Below are 27,567 nucleotides of genomic sequence, written 5' to 3'. Positions count from 1 at the left end.
CACCATTATTAAGTACAGACATTACCGTTCTACAGCAGATCTTAAAGACTTACCCTGCATAAGTGAAACTTTGTACCCTTTGACTAACACCTCCCCATTTCTCTCGCCCCGCCCCCCCACCCCTGCAATCACCATTCCACTCTCTGCTTCTGTGAGTTTGAGTTATTTTAGATTCCTCATATAAGTGGTATCCTGTAGTATTTGTCCTTCTGTGTCTGGTTTCTTTCCTTCTTCATTTATTTATTTATTTTGGCTGTGCTGGGTCTTAGTTACAGCACGTGGACTCCTTAGTTGCAGTATGCATGTGGGATCTAGTTTCTCCACCAGGCCCCCTGCATTGGGAGCCTGCAGTCTTACCCACAGGACCACCAGGGAAGTCCCTGGTTTATTTCACTTTGCATAATGTCCTCTAGGTTCATCCAAATGTTGCAAATGTCGGGATTTCCTCTTTTATAAAAGCTGAATAATATTCCATTACATGTACATACTATATCTTTTTTTATCCACTCATCCATTGATGGACATCTAGGTTGCTTCAATACCTTGACTACAGTGAAGAATGTTGTAACTGACATGGGGGTGCAAGTATCTCTTCAAGATCCTGAGATGGATTCCTCTGTATAGAATCCCAGGGGTGGGATTATTGGGTCATATGGTAGCTCTGTTTTTAAGTTTTTGGAGAACCTCCATATTATTTTCCATAGTAGCTGTACTATTTAAATTTAAATAGTAACATGTGGCTAGCAGCTATGATATTGGACAGCACTGTATACAATGGGGATAATAGTGGTATCTACTTCATTTATTTACTTATTCAACAAATACTTATAGAGTATCTTCTATGAGCACCTACAGTTATTGTGCTAGGGAAAACATCATGAAGCTTACAACCAGTAAGACAATCAAACCCATTTAACAGGTGAACAAATAAAATAACTACAGTTTACAGTTAGTAGTATAAAGGAGGTAAGCAGGACAGAGCTTTGCAGGGTAATAGGGGGTGTGTTCTTTAGATGAGGCATGAAGGGAACCTATTCCAAGAGATGGTGAATGATCCAAACTGCCACTGCCTTCCGGCGCAGTGTAGCCACGTGACACAACTCTGGCCAGTGGCACAGAAGCAGGAATGAGCCACACAATGTTTCAGGAAAGATTTGGTTTTTCTCATAGAAAAGGGACTGGTAAACCAATTGAGGACACTCCCTAAGGGCAAAGATTGAGATGATTTGTGCATCAATAAGGTAAATAACTGCAATATACTGAAACTCATCAAATGTTTAAATCCATAAGTTCATGAAGACAATTTTTTTTAAAAATGCTGACTGTTTATCACTGGTGGATATTAGTGAATCAAGTCATTATTTTGAAAACCGGTAAACTAAGGAAAAGAATCGAGCATTTATCTTTCCGTTATTGTCTGTACCCATTGGGCAACCTAATGATAGAGGAAATTTCTCTTTATAGAAGTATTCCAGCTAATAAATGAAGAAGGAATGTCATAATTAAACCATCACCATTTATAACATAATTAATGGACCTAGACAGTAATCATCAAAAGCTGCTATTATCACAAAGAGAAACAATCAGACAATAGACACTTTCAGATAGCAGAACCTAGCAACAAAACCCAAACCTGAATCTAATCAAACCTGTAGTTCCAACTATGAACTTATAAGATATAGACACAGAACACCATTCAGATGCAATTAGGAAAATCCAGATTGTAGGAAACTCTACAAGGCAAATGACCTGGTATCTCCAAAAAATAAACTGAGAGAAAAAAAAAAGATGAAGGGGGATCCTACAGATCAAAAGGGACTTCAAGGATATATCAATTGCAAGTATTAGTCTTATTTGGATACTTTAAACTATAAAAAATATGACTTTTATGGGACACTTGGAAATTTGAATACTGGATATTTGATGATAGTAATGAACTGTTAACTTTTATGTGACAAGGGTATTGTGGTTATGTTTAAAAAGGAGGAGTTTTATCTTTTAGAGATATGGAGTGAAATACTTGGGGAAAATGATACAATGTCTGGGATTTGCTTCAAAATAGGGGGAGAGGGAGAGTGTGTGCAGAGGGTATAGATGGAATATGACTGGCCGCAGATTGATAACTATTGTAGCTGCATGACGGATGCATGGGCGGGAGAGGGGGGGTGTCTTCATATCAATCTATTTTTTATGTTTGGAATTCTGCATAATAAAAAGTTAAATCAAAAGTGGGCTTTGCTCCTTTATTTTGCCTTGAAGATGGAAGTAAGGCCTTAAGGTGCACCAGTCATCTGTGACCATGAGGCAGCAAGTACAAGGTCAGACATGAGAGGTCAATATATGAAGGATGGTGGAGCTCAAATAGGAAAGAGGCTGAATCTCTATAAGCTCATGGAGCTGCTGTGCAAGCCCTAGAAGGCTTACTTCTGGAAGTTTTGTTACAAGAGATAAACAAACCTCCAGGTGGTTAAGCTCCTCTTGGATTTGTGGGCTAGATCGTTCTTAGATCATACTGTTAAGATTCAAAATATGAGAAGCAGCAATCTAGGTGAAGAGCAAAGCAGAGGGCATCACAGTCAGAAGGCCCTGGGATAGTTAAGAATTTGGAACTCACAGAAGTCCTGTGTGACTAGAGCATCATGAGAGAGAAGAAGAGTGGGGTAAGATGAGTTGAAGGTGTAGACAAGAGCTTGAAGGCTTGAGGCAAGGTAGTCTATGGTAAGCACTTTGGATTATTCTAAACCTAATGGGAACCCCCTGGCAGTTCTGAAGCAGACATGTGACAATAACTGATTTGCTTATGTTTAGAAAGCTAACTCTGGCTGCTACATAGAGAAAGGGCAGGGGCAAGTGGGAAAGCCTGGAGAGACCAAACAGGAGGCAGCCATCCAGATGAAAGATGATGGGAGTCTGGCAGTAGAGATGGACAGAAGTGCATAGTTTTGAGACCTACTTTGGAAATAAAGTCAACAGAAATTATTAAATGAATTTATAAGATTAGGGAAGGGGAAAAGTCAAAGGTGGCTCCTAGTTTTCTGGTTTTAGTTAGAAAGTAGAATTGGAAGAGGTAAGCTTCATGTGCCAATGGGATATCCTAGTAGCTACGTCAATTAGGCAGGTAGGGATGTGAGCGTGGAGATGATAAGAGAGGCCTGAACTATAGATACACATTTGGAAGCCATCAGCATAATATTGTATTTAAAGCTTGTGATGGATGAGATCACCTAGGGAAACAGTGTAGGTATAGAAGAAAATAGGACCCAGGATTGAATCTTGAGAAATCACCAACGTTGACACATGGAGTTGAGAAAGGAAAAGACTGAGGATGGAGACTCACAAAGGAGAAGGAAAACCAGGAGATAATCTTGTTTGGTTGAGTATAAGGTATCACAGAAATTAAGAGAAGGGAACATTTCATAGTCCAAGTGGGCCTCATGCTGCTGAGAAGTGGAATAAGAAAACAATAAAGTAGACACTGCTGTTGACAATAAAAAGGTTGTTGGTGACCTTGACAAGAACAATCTCAGAAGAGTGGTGGAGCTGGAATCCAAATCTGAGTAAGCTTAGGAGCGAACAGGTGATGAAGTGGAGATGGTGTGCATAGAAACTTTCCTGAAAATCTGCCATAAAGGGAGCAGAGAAACAAGGCAGTAACTGGAGGGACTTTAGGTATCAAAGTAAAGTTTTCAAAGATAAAGTGGAGCCTATTTGAATGCCGACAGAATGATCCACTGGTGAGAGTAAAAGGTGCTGGAATCTACAACACAAATGAAGGACAGGTCTTTAATGACAGGAGGGGCACTTCCTCCATAGTTGAAAGAGCAATGGAGAAGTAGATGCAGATGCAGGGAGAAGTCTAGATTTGGTGACTAACAGATGAGATAGTTTCCTTCTCTTTTATTGATGAAATATGACGTGAAGTCATCAGCTTAAAGAGAGGGAAAGAGGGTCCAGGAAAGGTTTAAAGAGAGAGGAAGGGCATGAAATAGTGCAAAATCCAGCTTATTTCTGAAAATGCCAGGCAGTGTTTCTGAAATCGCTGGGCAGTGTTGAGTGACCTCTTAAGGACGGTGATAAGGGATTTAAAGTTATTTGTGAGGTGCTCAGTTAAACATTAGCTATCATTATTCTTAAATGCCAGTTAAGTAAGGCTCATTTAACCCTAACAACATACCTACAAAGTTAGGTGTTATTATCCTCATTTCAAAGAGGAGAAAAGTCAGTGTCCCCAAATTCATTAAGCTGTCCAGAATCACACACTGGTTTAGGTGGTGGAGCTGGAATTTGAACCCAGACTGAGGTACCCATAAAAGCCAGAGCCTCCCCCACCAAACCAGGCAGGCTGGGGTAGTGTTGTCATATCTAGCTGTAGAGTGCCTGGAGCACCCTCTGGAAGTTGGAGGAGCACCAGCTTTCACAGATCACTCCTGGTCCTCTGAGCTAAAGCAGCTGAAGAAAATTCTGCCAGGAAAAGCTTTCAGCTGCCATCCCTGTTGCTACTCTGCAGAGGTCACACACAGGACTTTGGATCAAAGTCAATGCAAATAACGAGCTACTATTTTTTTTTTTTACATAGGAGCCAATTCAGCAGCTGGAGTAGAGATGGCACTTATTTTCAGCCAGTGTTTCTCATTCAAATATCTTTTTCAGATTCCATGGTGGATTAAAAAAAGGTTTGGTTTGTTTAGTGGCATTAAATAGCATGTACTATGCTCCTGATTTTGTGGATCTGGAATTAGGACACGACTCAGGGAAAAGAGCTTGTCTATTTCAGGATGACTAGATGGTTGGGATGGCTCAAATGGCTATAGATGGTTGGGATGACTCAACTGGGGTCATGTATCTGAGCCCTTAATTCTGGCTGCGGTTTGGTTCCTCAGTTTTTCTCCCCGTTGTGTCTGCTGGAGCTGAAATGTCCAGGATGAGCTCCTCACTTCCATGTCTGGCACCTAGGTTGGGGAGGCTAGAGCAGCCTGGGCTGGCTGGTCATCCTTCTCTTTCCATATGACAAGTCTGCTGGGCTGGCTTGGGCTTCCTCACAGCATGGTAGTCTCAGGGTAGTCAGACTTATGTGGGAGTTGGCTTTAAAAATGTATATTCATACTGTATAGTCTATATTCATATTATAGACTAGTATAATAGTATTTTCATTTTTTAAGAGCCACTTTTGAGCTATTATGAATAATGCTGCTACGAACATTTATGCACAAGCTTTTGTGTGGATGTATGTTTTCATTTCTCTTGGGTACATGTTGACTTTTTAAAAAAAATAAATTTATTTATTTATTTATTGGCTGCATTGGGTCTTCGCTGCTGTGCGTGGGTTTTCTCTAGTTGCAGCGAGCAGGGGCTACTCTTCCTTGTGGTGTGCGGGCTTCTCATTGCAGTGGCTTCTCTTGTCGTGGAGCACTGGCTCTAGGTGTGCAGGCTTCACTAGTTGTGCCACAAGGACTTAGCTGCTCTGAGGCATGTGGGATCTTCCCGGACCAGGAATTGAACCCGTGTCCCCTGCATTGGCAGGCAGATTCTTAACCATTGCACCACCAGGGAAGTCCCCATATTGGCTTTTAAAGTATAAAAATGCAAAGGGGCACCGGGGATAATTTTGGGGGGCAATGGATATATTCTGTATCATGATTGTGGTAGTGGTTACATATGTGTATATTGGTCAAAACTCATTAAATTGTACACTTACATGTATTGGTATTTAAGTTATATCTCAAGAAAGCCAACCCCCTAAATAAAGGATGCAATAGTAGGGGGACAAATTTGGAGGCACATTAATGTATAAGTTTTAACAATAATGCTTTTTTTAATTAAAAAATTTTTTTTTATTTTTCATTTTTTGGCAGTACCATGTGGCATGCGGGATCTTAGTTCCCCAACCAGGGATGGACCCTGCACCCCCTGCAGTGGAAGCACAGAATCTTAACAGCTGGACTGCCAGGGAAGTCCCTATAATGCTTTTCTGTATACCAATATTTTCTCAATAAAACGAACAAAAACTATGATTATTTCAACAAGCCACTGAGATAAGAAGGTACTACTGTGTCCATTTTAGATATGAGGAATTTATACCTGCATAGTTTGATTATGTGGATTACCCAATATCACACAGCTGCTAAGTAGCAGAGGCAGAATTTCTTCCACCTTCTACCTCTGCAGTTTTCAAATGCTTAATCAAATCTGCTTACAAAAATTGAGGGAGAAAGAAGCTACATCTGTACAGATTTCGTATTTGGACATAGAATAAAGAAGTTCCCCCACATGCTGTGTCTTCTATGACCTAAAATAAAAATGAAAAGTGATGACTTACATCACAGTAACTACAATAGGACCTCTGAAAAGCAAGAAATTTAAAAATATCCCACCTTTGATTGCAACACTCTTTTAAGTTGCTCTAACACTTGAGCTTGAATTTTACTGAGAATAGAACGTTCTGTGTCTCTTCCTGTTTTTACCAGTTTCTGTGGGTCTTATGCTTATGTGCTCAGATCCTTTGCCTGCTGTGCCTCTACCCTGCTGCTAGTTCCTGAAGGCTGGCTCTCTCAGGATCCAGGCTCAGCTGTCTTCGTCAATGGGAGGCACTAGTGAGAATGGCAGTCTTCTTCTCCTTCCCTTGCTGCCTTGGGAGGCATCTCCCCGAAACTACTGCCCCTCTTCTGGGGTCTCTAGCACCTATGGGACATGCCAGCCTTGACTTTGTCTCCACTGGGTGATCTTAACTCCTGGGCTCTGATTATACCACTTTCTCCCTGGCTCTTGACAGCCTAAGGGTGGTGATAGCTTCGTGCTGTTGCTCAGTCTATGTTGCCTCACTGTCCTCTGATTAGCTGATCTGCCTCTTCTTTCCTGTGCCAACCCTCTCTTCTGAACACCCTGGTTGGATGTTTTATGATAGGTCATCTATGATGTTGACTCAGGATTGGACCTAGGACCATAGCTAAAAACAGTTTTAAGGTTTTAACCACTTCCCTTGGCATCCCTTTCTGGCCCACCCCTCAGGCATGTTTAGATATGCCATTCATTATTCCATTATGGGTGGATATATTTGTGTCCGCAAGGCAACTCTCAGAAAATTAAAATTTATCAAATCAGCTGGGCTGCAATCATCTAACAGCTGAAATAATGTATTTAAAAGGTTTGGAATATCTGAATAAACATTAAGCTGTCCATTGTTCTTATAACATTGAGCATGTTAAATTAGTATAGTGGAAATTTTATTAGTCAGCATACTTAATATTAGGTTCTGTAATAAATAAATCTAAAATCTCAGTGACTTAACACGATAAAAGTGTATTTGTTGTTCACAAAGAGTTCAATGTGGCCAGCTGAGGGTATCTGCTCCTTGAGGTTAATTAGGAAACTGGTGTTGCCCTAGATGTTGACATCAGCTAGCAGATGAGGGACAAAAGAGAGCTGAGAAGATTCTGGGGATGTTTCAGGAACCAGAACTGCAAAGAGCATACATCAACTGTGTCCACATCTCACTGGCCAGAACTCAGTCATGTGCCCCTCCACACACCCATCCCAATTGCAGGAGAGCCTGAGAAATGTAGTTTAACTCGATGCCTAGAAAGAAAAAGAAATGACCTTGGAAAACACATGGTCAGTCTCTGCCACTATTTCCCCTTTTGGTCAATAACTTTCCATTTCACTCTTCTTCCCATTTATAGAAAAAACTCCTCCCCACCCCACTCTCTGGAACATTATCCAAAGTCACTGAATCCAGCTCAAAGCCCTGGGTGATGCTCAGTCAGCTCTATCTGGCTCACGTGTGATTCTTTTGGGTTGAGTATTTTATAAATTAAAAAGAGGAGTCGACTGCTCCCTGCTCCTTTCTCATCCCCAAATATACACTGGCAAGCAGAGATAAGGAACTTCAATGTCCCACCTGGAAAGCGAAGAAAGGAAAGACAGAAAGCCGACAGTGGTCCAAAGTGGTAGGTCCTGACCAGGAGCACTGGGAAAAGTCTTTGATTGGACTCTGTTTCTCCTCTATGAGATGCATCATTTTGTCCATATTTCTCTGTGACCCCTGGTTCCACTCTAAGAATTCTCTACATTGTTCCAGATCCTTCGTGGCAATATCTGAAGTGGGTGTTGGGGAGTAAATTATTGTGCAGATTCTAGAGTCTGCTTCTTTCTCATGGAAACCTGGGAGTCCAAGGCTGGTTGTTGTTTTGCGCCCTGACTAGCCTTTGTCCCAGACTTCTGTTTTCTTTGGAAAACAGGCTTCCCATTGATTTCCTTCTAGACAGCTCCTATGCCACAAACTACAGCCCCAGTACTTTCCTAGACATAGTTCTCAATATCCTTTATGTCATTTTTCCCTTATCCTCATGCCTCCCTCATCTTAATGGCAGCCACCTTGCTGCTGTCAGGACTGAAAGGGAAAGCCACATCTGTGATATAATCTGTGCCAAGAGGTGGTGGTGACCTCGCAGTCTTCTGTTGCTCACAATTTTCTCACTTTAATTTCCTACTATTCGGGGTCAGAAGTAGCCTACTTCGAGACCTCCAATTTCTGTAATTTTCCTATTTTCTTTCATTTCTTGCTGCAAACTGCCAAAAGTTGCCAGTCACTTGTGGCCAGTACACACTAACAGTTTGATTCCTTCCAACTGCTTCTCTTGGAGCTGACAGTCAGTAAGCATATGGCTTGCCTCTGAAGTGAGAACTTTTGCCAAGTGTTTTGCCAGGCACAGCATGGATTGCCACCTTTTCTGCCTCTGGGATCAGTTTCCTTTCTTCCCACCACTGGCATGCTAACCCAGTGCCACTTATTTTAGTTTTTTCCTTTTTTTAGCAGTACCCCACTTCAAGGTCCCATTTGTGGTTCTTGCTATAGTATTAATGCTAGTTGCATAAAAAGACCTTCCATATCTCAGTACCTTAAGACAACAGACACAATTAAGTTCATTTCTTACTCCACAGTCCAGTGTAGGGGTGAGGGCAAGTGTGGAGACAGGGAACTCTGCACCATGCAGTCAGAGGCTCTACCATCTTCAATGCATGACTCCCAAGGGTGCTCTGGGCATGGATATCCAGCCAGCAGCTGGGAGAGGACAGAGAGCATGGACAATCACATGGGGTGTTTTAGGAGTTAGGTCTGGGAGTGGCGGATCACTCTGCACACATTTCATTTGTCAAAAATTAATGATATGGGGCTTCCCTGGTGGCGCAGTGGTTAAGAATCATCTGCCAATGTAGGGGACACAGGTTCGAGCCCTGGTCTGGGAAGATCCCACATGCCACGGAGCAACTAAGCCCATGTGCCACAACTACTGAGCCTGAGCTCCAGAGCCACAACGATTAAGCCCATGCGCCTAGAGCCCGTGCTCCGCAATGAGAGGCCACTGCATTAAGAGGCCCCGCGCACTGCAATGAGGAGTGGCCCCTGCTCGCTGCAACTACAGAAAGCCTGTGTGCAGCAATTAAGACTCAACACAGCCAATGAATAAAAATAAAAAATAAAAAAAAATCAATGATATGGCACAAGAGCTGAATATGTTACATAAGAGAGTTGAATGGGAAGCAGGATGAATTCAGGAAGTGCATATTCTTTCTAAAGTGAGTAGTAGGGACTTCCCTGGGGGCAGTGGTTAAGAATCTGCCTGTCAATGCAGAGGACACAGGTTTGATCCGTGCCGGGAAGATCCCACATGCCACAGAGCAACTAAGCCCTGTGCGCCACAACTACTGAAGCCTGTGCGCCACGAGCCTGTGCTCTGTAACAACAGAAGACACCGTAATGAGAAGCCCACACACCACAACAAAGAGTAGCCCCCACTCGCCACAACTAGGGAAAGCCCATGCGCAGCAACAATGACCAAACACAGCCAGTAAATAAATAATTTATTTAAAAAAAAATAAAGTGATCAGTAGCCATTCAACTCAACTAATTATTGTCATGTGGGAATGCAGAGTTGCCAGATTTGACTTTTCGAGAGCAGCCAGAAATCCAGATTCTTATGTGAAGTTTCGTGATCTTTAAATTTCATGTGGTAGACAGTCCCTCAGATGGTCTCCAATGATCTTCTGGCCATAGTATTTATGTCCTTGTGTAGTTACTTACACAAGGTGTATCACTGTGTCAGGGCTGGTCTGAGTGACCAATAAAATATGATGGGATTGATGATACGTGACCTACTTTCAAGGCTAGGTCATAAAACATATGAAAGACTGTCTTGCTTTCTCTGGGATTACTCACCCCGGGGGAGGTCAGCCACTGTGAAATGAGGACATTCAAGCAGTCTGTGGAGAGGCCTACGTGGGGTTAACTGAGATCTCCCACCAACAGTCAGTACCATCTTGCCATGTGAGTGAGCCACTGTGAAAGTGAATCATCTGTCCCTGGTCAAGCCTTCAGATGGTACAGCCCCAGCCAACATTACATCTGCAGCCTCACGGGAGACCATGAGCTGGAACCACCCAGCTAAGACAATAGATTCTTATCGTTGTTTTGAGCCACTAACTTTTTTGTATTTCGTTGCTCAGCAACAGGTAATTAATAATGGTCATAACTCATTTTTAAAATTTTTAAAAAAACAAACTGTGTATAAAAAAATTTCCTTCTGCTGAATTCAGGCTACCAATTTATAATATCTATAGAGAAGAAAGCAAGAAACAGTGGGCTCCCATTTTCTGATTTTTGCTTGCTTTGAATGGAACTTTTCAAGAATAATAAATCCAAGAGGAAAAATGATTTAATAAATGGCATTACTTTTGCCAGATTCAGTAAGACTTGTGTTCAAACATGATTCCACCGCTTACTGGTTATGAGACTTTGGAAAATTTACTTAACTTCTTTTGTACAATCTCTTTATTTGGAAAAGAGGAATAACAACAGAAATACTTCTCAGGAAAAACTGTGAAATACTTTGAAATGAGAATAAGAAAAGACGAGTGGGCGTCCTCTCTAGCTTATTCATCCAGCTTATCTCTGCATTTCATTGTCTTGAGTTATTTTACAATTCTATAATTTGTAGAAAACAGTAATGCTCATAGCAAAGCAAACTGTGTCTAGTGGTATGCAACTGATTACTGTTCCATGGGTAAAGATCAGTTTTAGACCAATAAAGTAAGTTCATTTAAGCATTCCTGATAGCTTAATGTACTTGCTCTTTGGATTCTCATTTAGACTAGCTGTAACATCTTAGTAATTATATCATTAATTGATATGTTAAATAAAACCAGAGACATGTTTATTTTATATTTGTATGTGAGTCATGATTCAACTTAAAAAAATTATCCATCAACAGATTTCAGTGTTGTTATGATGAATAAGTAAATCAATGCATGTGAATCCCTTAGCACTGCGCCTGACACAGAATGTTCAATAATAATTAGCTCATTTTATAATGCTAAGGGAGAGGGTAGTAAAGAAGCAATGATGTGAGGTCACCAATTTAGATGAGACCAAGGTCCACTGGTCTACCTGTTCACTCATTCCCGTTTTCCAAAAAGGATACTCAGAGAAAACAACTCTGCAAATCAACAAAATAGCAGTCAAAGTGCTAATCAACACAGTAATTACACAAGATCTCCGAAAAATCACCTCACCTACCCTATCCCAAAGAGAAAGATAATACTTCAACAGCTGCTGGGAAGGCTCACTAAAGCAACACAAATGAAATGGGGGTACCCCCATTCACAGTAGTAGTTAATCCAAAAACAGACTTAGAACTGATTGTCCAAGGGTTCTTTCAACTCTTTGCCTCCTGGTAAGTAACTGAAATGCCTTAAGTGAGCCAGATATAAGAGACTGCTCTATCAATTTTTGTTTTAGATACAGATCAATATTTAAAAGAGAGTAAATATTTTTTATTATAATGCCAACTAAAAAGTGTCACTTGCCATCTGCCTCTACAAGGGTTAGGTCCCCAGCCACTGCAGTCGCTGACTTGCACACCCTGATGGGAGTTCAGGGTGGAGATCAGGAAGGAGGCACTCTGAGCTCCAGGAAGAACTGGCACAACAGGCCTTCCAATGATTAGATATTTTCAGGAGAGGATTTTGTGAGCCCAGTTTCTTCCATCTCCTCATATCTAGAAAAGCACTAAAATCATTACCAGGGACAAATGCTCCTTGTGAGCAGCAGTGACCTTCTGCTAAAATGTGTGCTCGGTTGCGTGTATTTCCCTTCACCAACATTACACATATACTCAGGTCCCCCCACCTCTGCAGAGCAGTTCCTCGGAGCCAACTGAGAGGCTGTCTCCCAGGCTATAGTCTCCATTTTGCTCCAAATAAAACTTAACTCACAATTCTCACGTAGTGCATTTTTTTTTCAGCCGACATTAAGAAGAGAACAAACCTGACGATAATTGGAAACAGATACTCGGGCTTAGCGTCAGAGGAGCAGTGTGGAAGGGGATGGTGCACTGGAATAGGGGCAGCTCTAGTCAAATGTTGCCCCCCAGGAATTCAGGCCCTGGTTTTGTAAGAGCAGCAAGAAATCTCAATTATTATGGGAGACTTCTTAGCTCAAGCAATTAATTAAGCACCCAAGCTGACCAATAAGACACATCTGCTGTTTCCTTGTGACCTCTGACTTAGGCCACGGTGTTTTAGATGTGCTCTCTGGGTGGCAAGTACTCATTGGTGACATTCATCAGCAGTTGCTTATGGTTTGAAGCCTTATTTACTTGCACGAGTAGAAGATGAAGCGTCAGAGAACTTCTGGTCATGTTTGCTTATCAGACTGGGGTTACTGATAGTCAACAAAGAACAAGTAAGTAATATTTGTGGCTCTGCCGTCAGACATTGGACACTTTGTTTCGCCCATCACACTCTGTCCATATCATAATGTGTGAATGTGGGGAGAAAGAGTTCTGAATACGTTTATCCTTTCAGGAAGATTTATACTGTAGCAGAAAACAGGCAACTCTGGAGTCATATGGACATAGATTTGAATCTCAACAGCACTGCTTAAGAGCCAACTGACCACGGATTATCTGCTTAACATCTCTGAGCCTCAGTTTCCTCACTTATAAAAAGAGAACAATGGGTACATAAGGAACCAGGCTCCTTCAGTCTTCCCACTCTGCCATCTTTAGTGTGTGGCTTTCAGCCCCTAGGCTGCAAGGTGGCTGCTGCATCTACAAGCACTGCTTCTGAATTCCAGGCAGGAAGACGGGAGGAGAGTGAAGGTTAAAAGGCACATGTCCGCTATGTCTCTTTTACCAAAATTCAGTAGCTTTCCTAAAAGTCACATCTAGCAGACTTTTGTTTACTGGCCACATTAGCCAACTCTGGTTGCAAGGAAACTTGGGAAACAATTTTTTTTTAAAGCAGGGCACACTTCCACTTACTCATGTAACAGAGTTCTCCTGTGAATGGGAGATTGGCTACTGGGTTAAAAAAAAAAAAACAAACAACCGCACAGTATCTGCCAAAGTGCTCAATAATCCTGGATGTTACGTTTATATTAATTTTTATCTCAGCAAGTTTCTCTCCTTCGTCATTATATCCAAAGTGCTGGGCACACTGCACACATGTGTACATGTGTGTGCGTGTGTGTGTGTGTATTCAATCTGGTTTCTTGCTCATTTAACTGGTACATCAGAAGTATTTTCTTCCCAGTGAGATTTAATAAAAGACTAAAAATCAAAAAAACAGAAAGAAAGAAAAAAAGAAAGGGTATTTTTTACATAAGTAACTATGCCAAGAAAGTACTTTTGGGTTTTCTTTTTATTGAAGATTGTTATGATAACCAAAATCATTATGATAATAGATAAAATTTACTGAGCATTTACGGTGTGCCAGAGACTGTGCAAAGTTCTTTCTATTCATTATAACCATCATAAAAACTCTATAAGGTAGACTCCATAAGCCCTACTTTACCAATAAGGGAACTGGTGCTCAGAGGTTACTTTGCTTAAGATCACACAGCTAATACACAGCGGAGCCGATATCTGAATCTGGATCTGTCTGATCGCAAAACTGCTCTGTCACCTGTCAGACTGCGAGATGTTCCTCACCTACTTCTGGAGACTCTTTCCAACTTTATTCTGAAGCCCAAATCTTGGCCTCACCATTTGGCCTTTACCACAGTAATAACTGCTGTAGGCAAGACTCATCAGTGGATGGTAAAATTAGGGGGACAAAGGTTGATGAGAAATCAGATATACATACGCATATGTAAAAAGTACCTCCACACGAGATACTTCTTAATTGTAAAGAAAATAAAAGTAACTTTACAGTGGAGAAATCAGGCTCACATCACGGTAACCAAGTAATCAAAGATAACATCACTAGTACTGAGATATATCAGCAACATGTGACTCCTGAAATGATGCCCTGAGAAGGGCACAGCATCACTTCTCCAGTATTCTTTCCAAAAATGCATACGCTAGATTTAATCATGAGGACATCAGATACACCCAGCTTGAAGGACATTATACAAAGAGCTGCCCCGCTCTTTGTCCAAATGGAGCCATGCTCAATGGTGCCAGATCTAAGAGAGAACTATTTACACCCTAGACAGCATTCCCCAAAGGTGTCCATGTCATGAAAGACAAAGAAAAGTTGAGGAACTGTCTTAGCCTGAAGAAGACAGAAAATATGACAACTAAGTGCAATATGTGATCCTGGATTAGATCCAGGGCCATAAAAAATCATTAGTGAGACAATTAGGGAAATCTGAATAAGATCTATATATCAGTTAATAGTATGGTAGCCAAGAAAATTTCCTGTTTTTCATAATTGTACTGCTATTATGTAAACTGTGAACTTTTGGAAACTAGGTGAAGAATATATGATAACGGATTTTTGTTTCTTGGTGACTTTTTCTGGCATTTTTTATAAGTCTGAAATTATCTGAAAATGAAAAATTATAAAAAAACAACCATTATCTACCGAGTTCACCCATTAAAGGTGTTTACCTATCAAAATTATGTCTGAACTACAAGTCAATGGACTGCAAGTACGTCTCCACCAGCTCTCTCATCTGCTCTGCAGGAGATGTTCTGATGTTTCTGTGTTCTGTCTCTAAGAGGCTGCCCTGCTCTTTGTCCAGATGGAGCCATGCTCAATGGTGCCAGATCTGAGAGAGAACTATTTACACCCTAGACAGCATACATTTGTATATGCATATGATACCTTTCTGGCAAATGAAAGAAAAATGTTTTGTGCTAACAAAATCAATGTGTTGTGACAGTTTACTATCACATGGAAGTAACGTGTCTTGGGAAGGGCATTTTTTTTCTAATTCACAGTGTGGGTTAGCAGTAGCCCTGCACTCCATTCCCTTCAAAGCCATAACCAGGGTACCACCTCTCCTCGTCTAGATCAGATCTAGTCATAGGCCATCTCCTGGCAGGAGGGATATCCCCTTTCCTCATCTGTCCTTCAGCTACAAAATGGAAACTTCTCTCAGATTTTAAAATGTCCTGAGGTGTGACACCCCCAAGTTGGCGGTGGGAAGTCTACACTGAGCAGCCAGAGAGTAAAGAGGAAATGCAGCAGCAACAGTTAGACCTCAGAGTTTAAGATGGATAGGTGATTCTCAAGATTTCCCCCAAAGGTTCCTCTCCAGCAGAGGAGAGCTATATCAGGTAGGATGCTTCAGGCTGCAAGTAACAGAAAACCCAGTTCAGACTAGCTTACACAGTGAAGAAATTTATTAAACAGGCAGCCTAGAGCCCAAAAGGGCTCCAGGCCCAGTGCCGTAAGGGCTGCACTCCATTTCTTTGATATTCTCCTGGTTCAGTCTTCCTTTGTGTATCAGTTTTGTCTCCAGACCAGGGTGCTCACCGTTAATAAATGGCTTATAGGAACAAGAGGGGACACACATTTCTTTGTTCATGTTCTATAGCAGAAAAAAGAAGACTTTTTACCCACTGTTACCTTTTCCTTCAGTCTGATTGGGCCAACTTAGGTCACATGTCCACTCCTCTGCCAATAACACTCCCCAAGGGAGAGCTGTGCTGTGAATGATTGATGTCTGAGTTCCTAAACCGTTCAATGGCAAGGCGGTGGGATTACCACCAGTGGCTTAGAGTAAGTAAGATACACTCCCAAAGCTGGGGATGCGGTTGAATTCCTTTGAGTAATGGGCCTTCTGAAGAAAGAGTGGATACTTGAACAAAAATCAGGGCTTCGTCAGGAAAAGGAATGGGGACAACTGACGTGGCTAAGTGAATTCTTGCCCGTTGTGGATCAACAGTGTTAGTCCAACATGACCCTCTACAAATAGTGTGTTTCTTTGTGTACCTTCTTCCTTTTTAAATGGGTTTACCACTATGGAAAATAACATGGAGGTTCCTCAAAATATTAAAAATAGAACCATCACATGATCCAGCAATCCCACTGCTGGATATATATCCAAAGAAGTTGAGTGCAGGATCTCAAAGAGATATTTTCACACCCACGTTCATGACAGCACTATTCAAATAACCAAGAAGTAGAAGCAAAAAAAAAAAAAAAAAAAAAAAAGTAGAAGCAACACAAATGTCCATCAACGGATAAATGGATAAACGGATAAACAAAATTTGGTTTATAGGAATATTATTATCCATCCTTAAAAAAAGGAAATCCTATTAGAAGCTACAACATGGATGAACCTTGAGGACATTATGCAAAGTTAAATAAGCCAGTCACAAAAAGACAAATATTCTAAGCATCACAAAAGACCATCACACTACAGGCTGCAATGACATTTCACAAACGTTAATAATTTCCTCTTCTATCACATTTCATTTAATTTTAAAAATCCTTTTCCTGCTTTATCTTAAAACTTCATACACATTTTTTGTTCTATTTGATAACATCTGGGCTGGGTTTATCTTAGAATGAATCTCCTTTTCCAATTTTGTGGGAAATTGGTTACTTTAAGAAGATATTTATCCCATGGCATCCAGAAACCCCTGGCACTTAGCCACATTTGAGAGGCAAGGTATGGAATCCAGAGGAATGGATTTTCTGGAAGACAATCCTTCTAGTTAAGTGAATTGTAATGCAGCCACATGATAGCCTATTAGCCATGAAAAAGGCTTATGAAGGCTCTATTTTTTAAATGGGGGAAATACTTACTTTACAATAATAAGTAAAAAAGAAAAAGAGAATGCAATGCTGACCACGGCTATAAAAGAAAGAAGTAACAGTAACAACAGTGGGCATTTGAAACATATGTATAGGAAAACACTCGGAAAAGAAACTGATAAAAACGTTAACAGCGGTAGTCTTTGGGTGGTGGTTCTTCAGGAGAGATTTTCTTTGAACTTTCAATTTTCTTGTTTTCTTTTTTTTCCCATAGTTTATAATACACCTAGAATGTTTAGTAAGGGAAAGTGAACTGAAGTAAACACAAAAATTGTGGGTCCAAGAGTCTCAGTTATGAAAACATAAACCTTATAGCCACTATTTTGGCTGTCAGAGGAATTATACCACCTTCCACATCTGTGCTTTTTTATTTTTAATATGTTTTTGACAGTTCAGGTCAATATAAAAATACCACTGTAAACATAAAGATAGATCCAAAATTAAGTTGCTCAGTCTTCTCTGTGATTTAAGTCCTTGGCCATTTAAAATCTTGTCTCTGAGTAATAACAAACTATTTCTATTAGCATTGCAAATTAATTTAGAACAAAATGAAATTCTTGGTTGTTTGAAAAATGATTAAAAGTCTTCTATATAAAATTATGAAATTGTTCAAAGGAATATAATTCAAGAACCTGAAAGTATATTTACGTGTAAAAAAAGTTATTTCATTTTAACTCTCCCTTACATCATGTACTAAAATTTGAGAAAGTGCCTGGGTTTGTTCCATTTAAATGCTCTTTAATAAGTGTTGTCATTCTGTTTCTGGTGAGCACAGCTTTACATAAACACACACGTGGAAATTCCAAGATGGGACTAATTTAGATTCTGTCCTCGGGACACACAGTGTTCATCTACTGTAAGATGATGGAATGTCTCTGTAGTGAGATAGCTCTGGGTTTGGATGGCAGACTCTGCTAAGACTCAAGTCCCTGGATATTGTCCACTTGCGCGCTCCATCAGTGTGGTCATAGGGCCGCTCTGAGCTGGAATCTGCAGCTGCTACTCTTCCCTGCCCAGGGGCACCTGCTCTGCAGCGACTGCAGCTTGGTCTACCATGCATGTTCCAGTCAGGTGGTGTTGGTCTGCCTCTTACAACTGCGGAGCCTTGGGTCAATCGGTGACTTAATTTTTGTGGCAGGAAAACTTATTGAGAGTTATTTTTTCATATTCTCCATATCCTGTGCTCACCACTCCCTTTCTCAGCAAAAGACTCATGGTATTTCCTGCCTTGGGGTTTTTTTTGCACAAGGAAAGTGGACATTTCCATGGAGTACTTTTGTTAAAGTTCAAACTCTGCTAGATTCTTCTATGCATTCTTAGAAGGAGAAAGGGAGATTCTTCGAGGGCAGCAAGAAGGAAAAGACAGATATAACTGTCACTAAAAACAGGGGGACTGTGGGTGAGAGGATTCCTGAGATCTGAGTAGCCTCGGTGCAGTGGCCGGAGGAGGAAGCTAGTGCTCAGAGAGGGTGGCTGTGCAGTGAGGTGTACTTGACCTACCCTAACCCCTCCAAGATCCTTGACATCGCTGGTCACACAGAAGCCATGGAGTGCCTCACTCCAGAGGAAGCTTTTCTAGCACAGAAAATGGGCATCCAGCAGATATACATGCTGTTTGAAGAGAGAGGACAGGACAGGCCCCCTCCATGCTCTAGCACACTGGGCAAGAACCAGAGTCCTGAGTCAGGTCCCGAGAGGGAAGCCTCTGAATGGCTGAGATGTCACTTCCTGCCATTCTAGTGGAGTCATCCTAGGAGTTAGTTTTAATTAAACTTAAGAAAATAAAATAACTGGACATTTCTTACTCATTTGAACTTGTGTACATCCCTGCTGTGTCTGTCTGAGCTTCTATTTCTTCATCATATACTGGAGATCACATGCTTGCCTCATAAGGTCAGTATAAGGATTAAGCCAGGTTAACATGTGAGGGCCTGGGAGAGTGCTTGGGCATATTTACTAGGAGCTCAGTTGCTGTTGATTCTCTAAAAAAAAATTGGGGACTTCCCTGGTGGTGCAGTGGTTAAAAATCCGCCTGCCAATGTAGGAGACTCAGGTGCGATCCCTGGGCCGGGAAGATTCCACATGCCTTGGAGCAACTAAGCCCGAGAGCCACAGCTACTGAAGCACCCAGAGCCCGTGCTCTGCAACAAGAGAAGCCACCACAATGAGAAGCCTGCGCACCACAATGAAGAGTAGCGCCCCCGCTTGCCACAACTAGAGAAAGCCCGCTTGCAGCAATGAAGACCTAACACAGCCAAAAATAAATAAAATTAAAAAATAAATAAATAAAATTTTTTTTTCCTTCACTCCAAGATGGGACTGCCAGAATAAATGGCAGAAGCTAGCATCAGGAGCTATGGAAGGCTCTGAGCTAGGGAAGGTTGAGGGGCAGTGTTTTTAATAGCAATAATAATGATAGCTACTTTTTTGGGGGTCTATTAATTGGGGACTTTTTTTATTGAGGTATAAGTTGATTTACAATATATTTCAGGTATATAGTACAGTGACTCACAATTTTTAGAGATCATACTCCATTTATAGTTATTATAAAATATTGGCTATATTCCCTGTGCTGTACAATATATCCTCGTAGCTTATTTATTTTATACATGGTAGTTTGCATCTCTTAATCCCCTACCCCTATTGTGCCCCTCTCTCCTTCCCATTCCTCACTGGTAACCACTGGTTTGTTCTCTATATCTGTGAGTCTATTTTTTGTTATATTCATTAGTTTGTTTCATTTTTCAGATTCCACATATAAGTGATAACATACAGTATTTGCCTTTCTCTGTCTGACTCATTTCACTAAACCTAATAGGCCTATCCACCTGGTTGCAAATGGCAAAATTTCATTCTTTTTTTATGGCTGAGTAGTATTCCATTCCATCCACACGCCACATCTTTTTTATCCATAATGAAAGCTAGTATTTATTAAGAACCTATTATGGGCTAGACATTCCTGGACTATAAATCTTGTCAGTGGTTTTCCACCTGTTCTGCAGAGTGCTAAGATTCCATGAAGGGTCTCAAGAGGTGCACTGAAGAGCCAAAGGGAGTCCAATGAGTTCACCTGCAGGGCTGCTTCCTCTACTTCAACTAGATCGATTTTGCTTTTACTTGTTTAATATGTTGATCCTCTACATGAGATTTTGTTTGAAAAAAAGTAGTGTATCTCTTAAAAATGTCGGAAAACTTCTACAGAGATATTGGATCAAGATGGCAGTATAAACAAACATGTTCATCCAGCCTTCCTCCCCTGATGTAAACCCTAAAATTAACCTAAAGGATATAATGTGTACACACACACACACACACACCTGTAGATATATAGATATTTGAAGATCATGTTGACTTACAAGATGAATTGCTCTAAATGGATCAAAAATTCTGCAGGAACTGCTATAAGACAGAAAGTAGAACTGAAATAACACTGAAGGAGGGACCCACTGCCCAACATTAAAGAGGGCACTTGTAAATTGTGAGTCAGCACTGCTCCAAGCTTGGGGAAGGCAGATACGGGGATGGGAGGCAGTCCCAAAGCAACATTCAGTGTGATGTTGGTAGCATTACAGCAGTAGGAACAATCGGGCCTTTCCTCTTCTCCTTCCACCTGTGCTATGCAGCAAACAGCAAAGGCAATTCCAATGGGACCACTTTGGCGTTACAAGCAGGGCAGTAACCAAGAGGTGTGTGTACCCCAAAAGAAAGTGGGAGTTCCCATGTCCAGAGGACAAGCTACCGATCCACTCAGTCTGGTAGTGTGTCCTGCCTCTCCCCTATAACCACAGTAAGCAGAAACAATGAATAGATAAGCACTCAGACATACAGGCAAGGCTAAGAGACAACTGAAAATGTAAACAGAAGGACAACTGAAAATCACCAAACATTTGGAGAAAAATGAAGAGGAGTGTCAGAAGGAAAGAGTGGAGGGAATGGAGGAGAGGAAATATTCAAGAAACACCAGAGCAAAATATCTCATTATCAATGAAAGACATGACACCTCCAATGAAAGGGCCCATAAGTGCTGCTTAGAATGAACAGAAAAAACAAAACAAAAACTCCAGATCACATCTAGACACTTGATGGTAACACTTTAGAAAACTAAGGATAGATGACACTTTGAAAATTATCCCTAGATGAAGAAATTAACAGCTAACATAAAGTATTTGGGAGAGGAAGGAGAACATCGTCTATTATTAGAATTTGTAAAAACTACAGAAAACCCTGGTATAACATGGGAATAGGATCCAATAATAACATTACGTAAGGTCAGTTCTTAGGGTCTGGCTCACGATACCAAGTCTAGTGTCACCTGGGAGCTGCTGGTTCACTCTGGTTTAAACATCAAGGGGGCGGACTTTTAATCACGTGCCTGGCTGAGATTTCCACGGCAGCACAGTGACTCCAGACCTCTCCCTGTTAGCTCGCACCTGTTTCTATGACTGATTCTGAGACTGGGTAATGCTGAGGACACAGGACCCACCCTTCACATCCCTACTTACCATGATGGAGGTGCTGCCATTTCTCTTTCCGCTGAGACTCTCTCTCTCTTCCATGCCATGTCTCTTCCGCACAACATCAGCTCACCCCAATCCAACAACAGTGCTAAGTGGAGAATGGGAACCAATCACCAGTCAGGTTACATGTAAGTCCACACGAAGGTGAAGGCTTACTATACTTTATAAGAGCAGCTCTCAGAGAGGTGGGGCATGAGATAGTGGGAAATGAGAGGGGCAGTCCTGATGGGGGAGTGATGGGGGTGATATGGACAATAGAGAAAGGAAGGCTGGTCTGGCAGAGGGGCTGCAGGATAATGTTTCCCCAGGGCTAGGGAGTAAAAGTCACAGAAGTAAAGAGGGTAAGCTGAAAGCTGAATGCAGTGTAGAAAATCAGATTTTGTCAGATCAAATAGGATTGATGTGGGAAGATGCTCACAATACAGTGTTAACAAAAAATACCCTGGCTAAAAAAACCTTTGAATATAGTTTGATCCGAGTGTGTGAGGGTGTGTTTTCTTTAAATCTGTTATATGCCTCCTACTGTAGATGCTGAGGACAGTGTAGAGAAAGGGAATGAACGGATGTGGGTTCTACCCACATAGGGCTTACAGTTTAGCACCACAGATAACTTTCAAAGTAGACAAAGGTTAAGAGTGATTATCACTAGATGTAAAATTAGAAGTGAGTTAATATTCTTCTTTATAAGTCATATTTTCCATGTTTTCTACAATAACTATGTATGCCTTTTAATGAGGGAAAAGCAATAAATCTTATACAGTAAAACCTTGGATAGTGAGTAACTTGTTCTGCGAGTGTTCCACAAGATGAGCAAATATTTCTAATAAATTGTAACTTGATAAACGAGCGATGTCTTGCAATATGAGTGGTATGTGACGTCGAACGTCACATGATCACAACTGAGCCAATGGAGCTGACCACCAACGAAGTGATGGATCTGCATCGCGAGCAACAGCAAGAGGTTATGGAGGAGATCTCATCTGCAGAAGAGGAGGAGAAAAAGGCAGAGAAATCCCTCACTTCAAATGAAATTAGGGAGATGTGTAAAATGTGGGAAACAGTGCAAAATTTTGTAGAAAAGCACCACCCGAAAAAGGCTGTAACAGTGCGAGTGATGAATCTGTTTATCGACAACGCAATGTCACATTTCCACAAAATCCTCAAAAGGAGGCAAAAGCAAGTGTCATTGGATAGGTTCCTTGTTAAAGTTGCACAAAAAGAAAAAGTTTCCGTTAAGCCAACAGACAGCAAGTGATTCCATTAGTGATAGTGAAAAGTCGTCTTACACAATAACCCTCCTCCCTCTTGTCCCCCTCACACCAGCCACGAAGGTTTTAAAAGGTAAGTGAAGGCTAATTTATTTTTCTTCATATTTTGTATTTTCTTTATTATTTTGTATTATATTACTGTATTGTAATCATTTTTATATGAATATTTTTGGGTTGTGGAACGAATCATCTGAGTTTCCATTACTTCTTATGGGGAAATTTGCTTTGACATACAAGTGCTTCAGATTACAAGCATGTTTCTGGAATGAATTACGCTTGCAAGCCAAGGTTTTACTGTATTTTAAATGCACGAACACTATAGAAAAATGAAAACAAAGGAGACCAGGCTGTAGGGAATCAATTCACATTCATCATTTATAAATAAAGCTAACAATAGCTTTATTTATAAAATAGAATGCCAATTTTATTTATTCAGCTATGTCCAAGGTTTTATGATAGCAGTCAAGGTTATACAGAGGGTTAAGAATCAATCCTTGCTCACAAGGAAGATTAAATTATGGTTTATGTGGTGTTTATGGCAGAGCGAGCTGAGGGAACAGGTAACAGACTGATAAGCAATTAATTATATTTCTCTGATAAATAAAATAAGGGCTAACTAGAGGTGTATATATTTTATAAACATGCGATATAGCCTATCACAGCATAACATTTTCTATCCCCTGATTTAGGAAATGCTTCTCACCTTGGATGAAAATTAGGGAGATACCCTAATACATATTATCAGCAGCACATTGCCAAAGCACCTCCTAAGGTGATGAAATTTGAAGAATGTTTATTATTACCTATGCTGTCAACTTATTAACTTCAATGTGAAAAAGATCTTGTCCAATATTTTACACTTAAGAGCAGGGGAATGGAATAATAATAGCAATTACGTTATTTTTATTTTTTTAATTGAAAAAATTTTCAAAAAAATTTTGGCCACATTGGATCTTTGTTGCTGCGTGTGGGGTTCCTCTAGTTGTGGCAAGTGGGGGCTACTCTTCATTGCGGTGCATGGGATTCTCATTGTTGTGGCTTCTCTTGTTGTGGAGCATGACTCTAGGTGTACGGTCTTCAGCAGTTGTGGCAAGCGGACTCAGTAGTTGCGGCATGTGGGCTCAGTAGTTGTGGCGTGTGGGCTCAGTAGTTGTGGCTCACAAGCTTAGTTGCTCTGCAGTATGTGGAATCTTCCTGGACCAGGGATCAAATCCAGGTCCCCTGCATTGGCAGGCATATTCTTAACCACTGTGCCACCAGGGAAGTCCCAACAGCCATTACATTAAATGAGTATATACTTTGTGCTAGGCATTTTACATTGATTATTTCATGGGGTCTTTACAACATATCTCTAAGGTAAGTATTACAGGTCCACAATCTCTTATCCAAAACCCTGTGGAACAGATGTCTTTTGGAAATGAGACTTTTTTTTTTGAATTTAAAAAGAAATTGGAATTCTGTGGAACTTGGTACATACACTACAGATTTTATAACACTACAAATGGATATGGAGCACATTAATATTTCTGCAAAGAAATGTATGAAAATTCACAGTATGTGAAATAAAGACCATAAATAACATTAAACTTTATGTAAATAAATGAGCAAATTTATTGATAATGAAATTTGCTGATAAATAAATCTATTGGTAAATGGAATAGCAGGATAAATATATGTACCATATATACCTGAAGTTTGTGATTTCTTTTGTTGCTTCTGATACAGTGTCTTATTTCTAAGGAAAGTTTTTAGTAACATTTAAAATTTATACTGATGAAAATGAACCTGTAACACACATACATGCAATAAATATGACTTCTGGTTGCTTGAGAATCTTGAAGAAGAGATGATACCAGTGTTACCATTGCCTATGAAACCAGGTTAGAGCTGAACATCTGATGAGGAGCCAGAAACAGGATTCTCAAGTGATAAAAAGGGGTCGCCACAGAGGGGCTTTCCTTTTCAAAGACTTTCCTCAGTGTCACTGGTCTCCTTAACACAGGCTTCTGTCTAAGCAGTTTCTCTTTAATTGAGTAAACTGCCATGATCTCTTGCTCACTGATAAAGGCATACTGTTCAAGGCTAGTAATGAATCAATCACACATTTTCACCATTTGGTCTACAGAGATGTTTTTACCTGTGCTCATAATGTCACTGTCATTACTACCACTATCTTTGAACTGATCTGTATTTAACACCCGCTCAGCAATTTCCCCATCACTCAAAGAATGCACAACAGGGGCATCACTATCCATGTTCAGCATTTCTTCAAAGTTTACTTCTTTCAGCTTATCTAAACTTTTGGCTGATAAGATTTTGGCATAAGTAATGGGTTTTGATATCATCTTCTTCTCACTAGAGTCCCTGAATCTTTCAAAATCTTCATCCGCCAGGTCACTTTCAAACATCATTGTAGCCCAAAGTCTGTGCCAAGCATTAGTTAGTGCTGTAAGTCATCATTCCAAGTGTTAGCAACTGTGTAGAAAGCATCCTTAAGACTAAATTCTTGGGACTTCCCTGGTGGCACAGTGGTTAAGAACCCACCTGCCAATGCAGGGGACATGAGTTTGATCCCTGGTCCAGGAAGACTCCACATGCCACGGAGCAGCTAAGCCCATGTGCCACAACTACTGAGCCTGTGCTCTAGAGCCAGAGAGCCACAACTACTGAAGCCCGCGTGCCCCAACTACTGAAGCCCACACGCCTAGAGCCTGGGCTCCACAACAAGAGAAGCCACCATGATAAGCCCGCACACCGCAACGAAAAGTAACCCTCGCTCACCACAACTAGGCAAAGTCCATGCGCAGCAACAGAGACCCAACGCAGACAGACAAAAAAAAAAAAAAAGACCAAATTGTTTAAGGAAATCTTGGATTTTCAGGCCTCTGTTAACCTAAGCAAGCATGCTGTTCAAAAAAAGGTGTTTATATTTGCTCTTCCTGGAGCATAGAATTCCCTGGCCATGAGGCCATATGATGGATGTCACACTGAGAGGGAAAGTAAATGCTGAAGACATTTTTCACAAGAAGTTCAGGAGCGGGATGTGTAGACCAGTTGTCTGGGAACAACACCATTTTACAACTGTCTTCCAATCTAGCTAGTTTGCAATGAGCTCGTGCTGCTGGCACGAAGTGCTTACTGAACCAATCCAAAAAGATTTATCTTGTTATTGGTGCTTTCTTGTTTACATAGTAATGCACAGGTAAATTGTGCACAGCTTTTAAACATCTTGGATATAGGCTTTTCCCAATCACTGCCAGTTTTACCTTGTGTGTGCCTGCAGCATTAGCACACCCAGGAACAGTCAACATTTGCTTAGCATCCTTGAAATCTGTCGGTGCTACCATTGTTAAGGTTTTTCCAGGAACACAGTACCAGTACAGAACTGTTTCATCAGTGCTGTAAATTTGTTCAGGGCTAAGATTTTCACCAGATATTACCCTGGTAAATTCATCAATGTAATTGTCAGTGGTTTCGTGATCAGCAGCAGCTTCTTCACCACAGATTTTAAGATACCTGATTCCATGACCCTTTTAAAATTTTTACAGCCAGCCTTCTGATATTCACACTCACTCTCAATGTTCAGTTCTTCATGGTATATGCTAGCTTGCTTCATGACCTACAAGCCAGTCAGTGGCATATCTTTACTTCTTTGTTGCCGAATCCATTCAATCAACACATAGTCAAGATCTTCATTTTTGGCCCTGTGCAATGTTTTTTTACTTTGCATTAGTTCTTGGTTATCACAGTCACTGTAAAGTTTCAACAACTTATCTTCCTGCTTCTTCAAGTCATATATGGTGGTGGTTCCCACACCATTTTCTTCAGTAAAATATCTCACAGACACACCACCATCAAGCTTCTGTAGTGACTCCACTTTCTGAGCTACTGATAAAGACAAATGCTTTCTTTTCTTCTTCTCCCTGTTACCCATAGACATGTCTCTAACTTGGGCATTTTCACAGTACAATTAACCCCCAAGTCACCAAATGTCAGCGTAGAGCAGAGGGTGCGTGATTGATGGACATGGTGCTGAGACATAACTGAGGCTTCACAGCTGAGGTTTGGCTGCCACATCATCCTGCTGCCAAACTTACAAAAACACTTTTGGGTTTCACAGGATATTTTGTTTTTGTTTTTGGTCTATTTTGGAATTGCAGAGTAGAGATTATGGACCTGTATTAAAAATATAATTTTAATGATGACACGACTGGGGCTCAATTAGTAACTTGCTTTTCTGTTTCTAGTCAGTCTCATAAAATTTGGTCACTTTATTGGACAAAGAAAATTTTTTTGGTATTGTCTGCCAAGATGATTTGAGTTGGAATATTTTTAGCAATGGAACCTGATACTCTTGGCTGTTTGACTGACACAGCCAGTAGTTGAGCCCCACGCTGGATAGTGTGAAGATGCCTTGTCAAGAAGAGGCTGGATATGCTAAATCTATAGTCACTGAATAGAGACGTTTCTTTTTGTTCCAAATGATCTGTTTGGTACTTATTCTGCCTAGTTACTTATTGCCCCACAATGAGTAATCAGGACAAATGAAAGAAAACAGCTCATTTCGGATCTGTCCCAAACACACCCACAAATTTCCCCTAAATATCCACTCATTTGAAAGGTTTTTTTTTTTTAACAGCTCCACAAATTGTACATCCCAACAGTGACTCAGAATTATTGTTAATCAAGTTCAGAATTAAAAATGTATTTTAGATGTTCTACTAAAATATTTCCTT

At 40.7% G+C, this 27,567-nt stretch overlaps 1 protein-coding gene across 4 annotated transcripts in view; it reads right to left on the bottom strand.

The window, feature by feature from the left end:
- PANK1 (pantothenate kinase 1) overlaps positions 1 to 27,567 on the bottom strand; it is a 103,629-nt gene that overhangs the window by 59,790 nt on the left and 16,272 nt on the right. For all 4 annotated transcript variants that reach the window (XM_057735035.1, XM_057735038.1, XM_057735039.1 and 1 more), the window contains one exon: positions 21,549 to 21,651. Coding sequence is in view for 2 of the 4 variants with exons in the window: in XM_057735038.1 (XP_057591021.1) it covers positions 21,549 to 21,602 (54 nt within the window). In the remaining 2 variants the exon portion in view is untranslated. The remainder of the gene's footprint in view (positions 1 to 21,548; positions 21,652 to 27,567) is intronic.

This window comes from Hippopotamus amphibius, chromosome 5 (assembly GCF_030028045.1).
Source record: "Hippopotamus amphibius kiboko isolate mHipAmp2 chromosome 5, mHipAmp2.hap2, whole genome shotgun sequence".
NCBI classification, from domain to species: Eukaryota; Metazoa; Chordata; class Mammalia; order Artiodactyla; family Hippopotamidae; genus Hippopotamus; species Hippopotamus amphibius.
The sequence above is the reverse complement of the archived record's forward strand: the minus strand, read 5'-3'. Positions and strand labels throughout refer to the sequence as shown.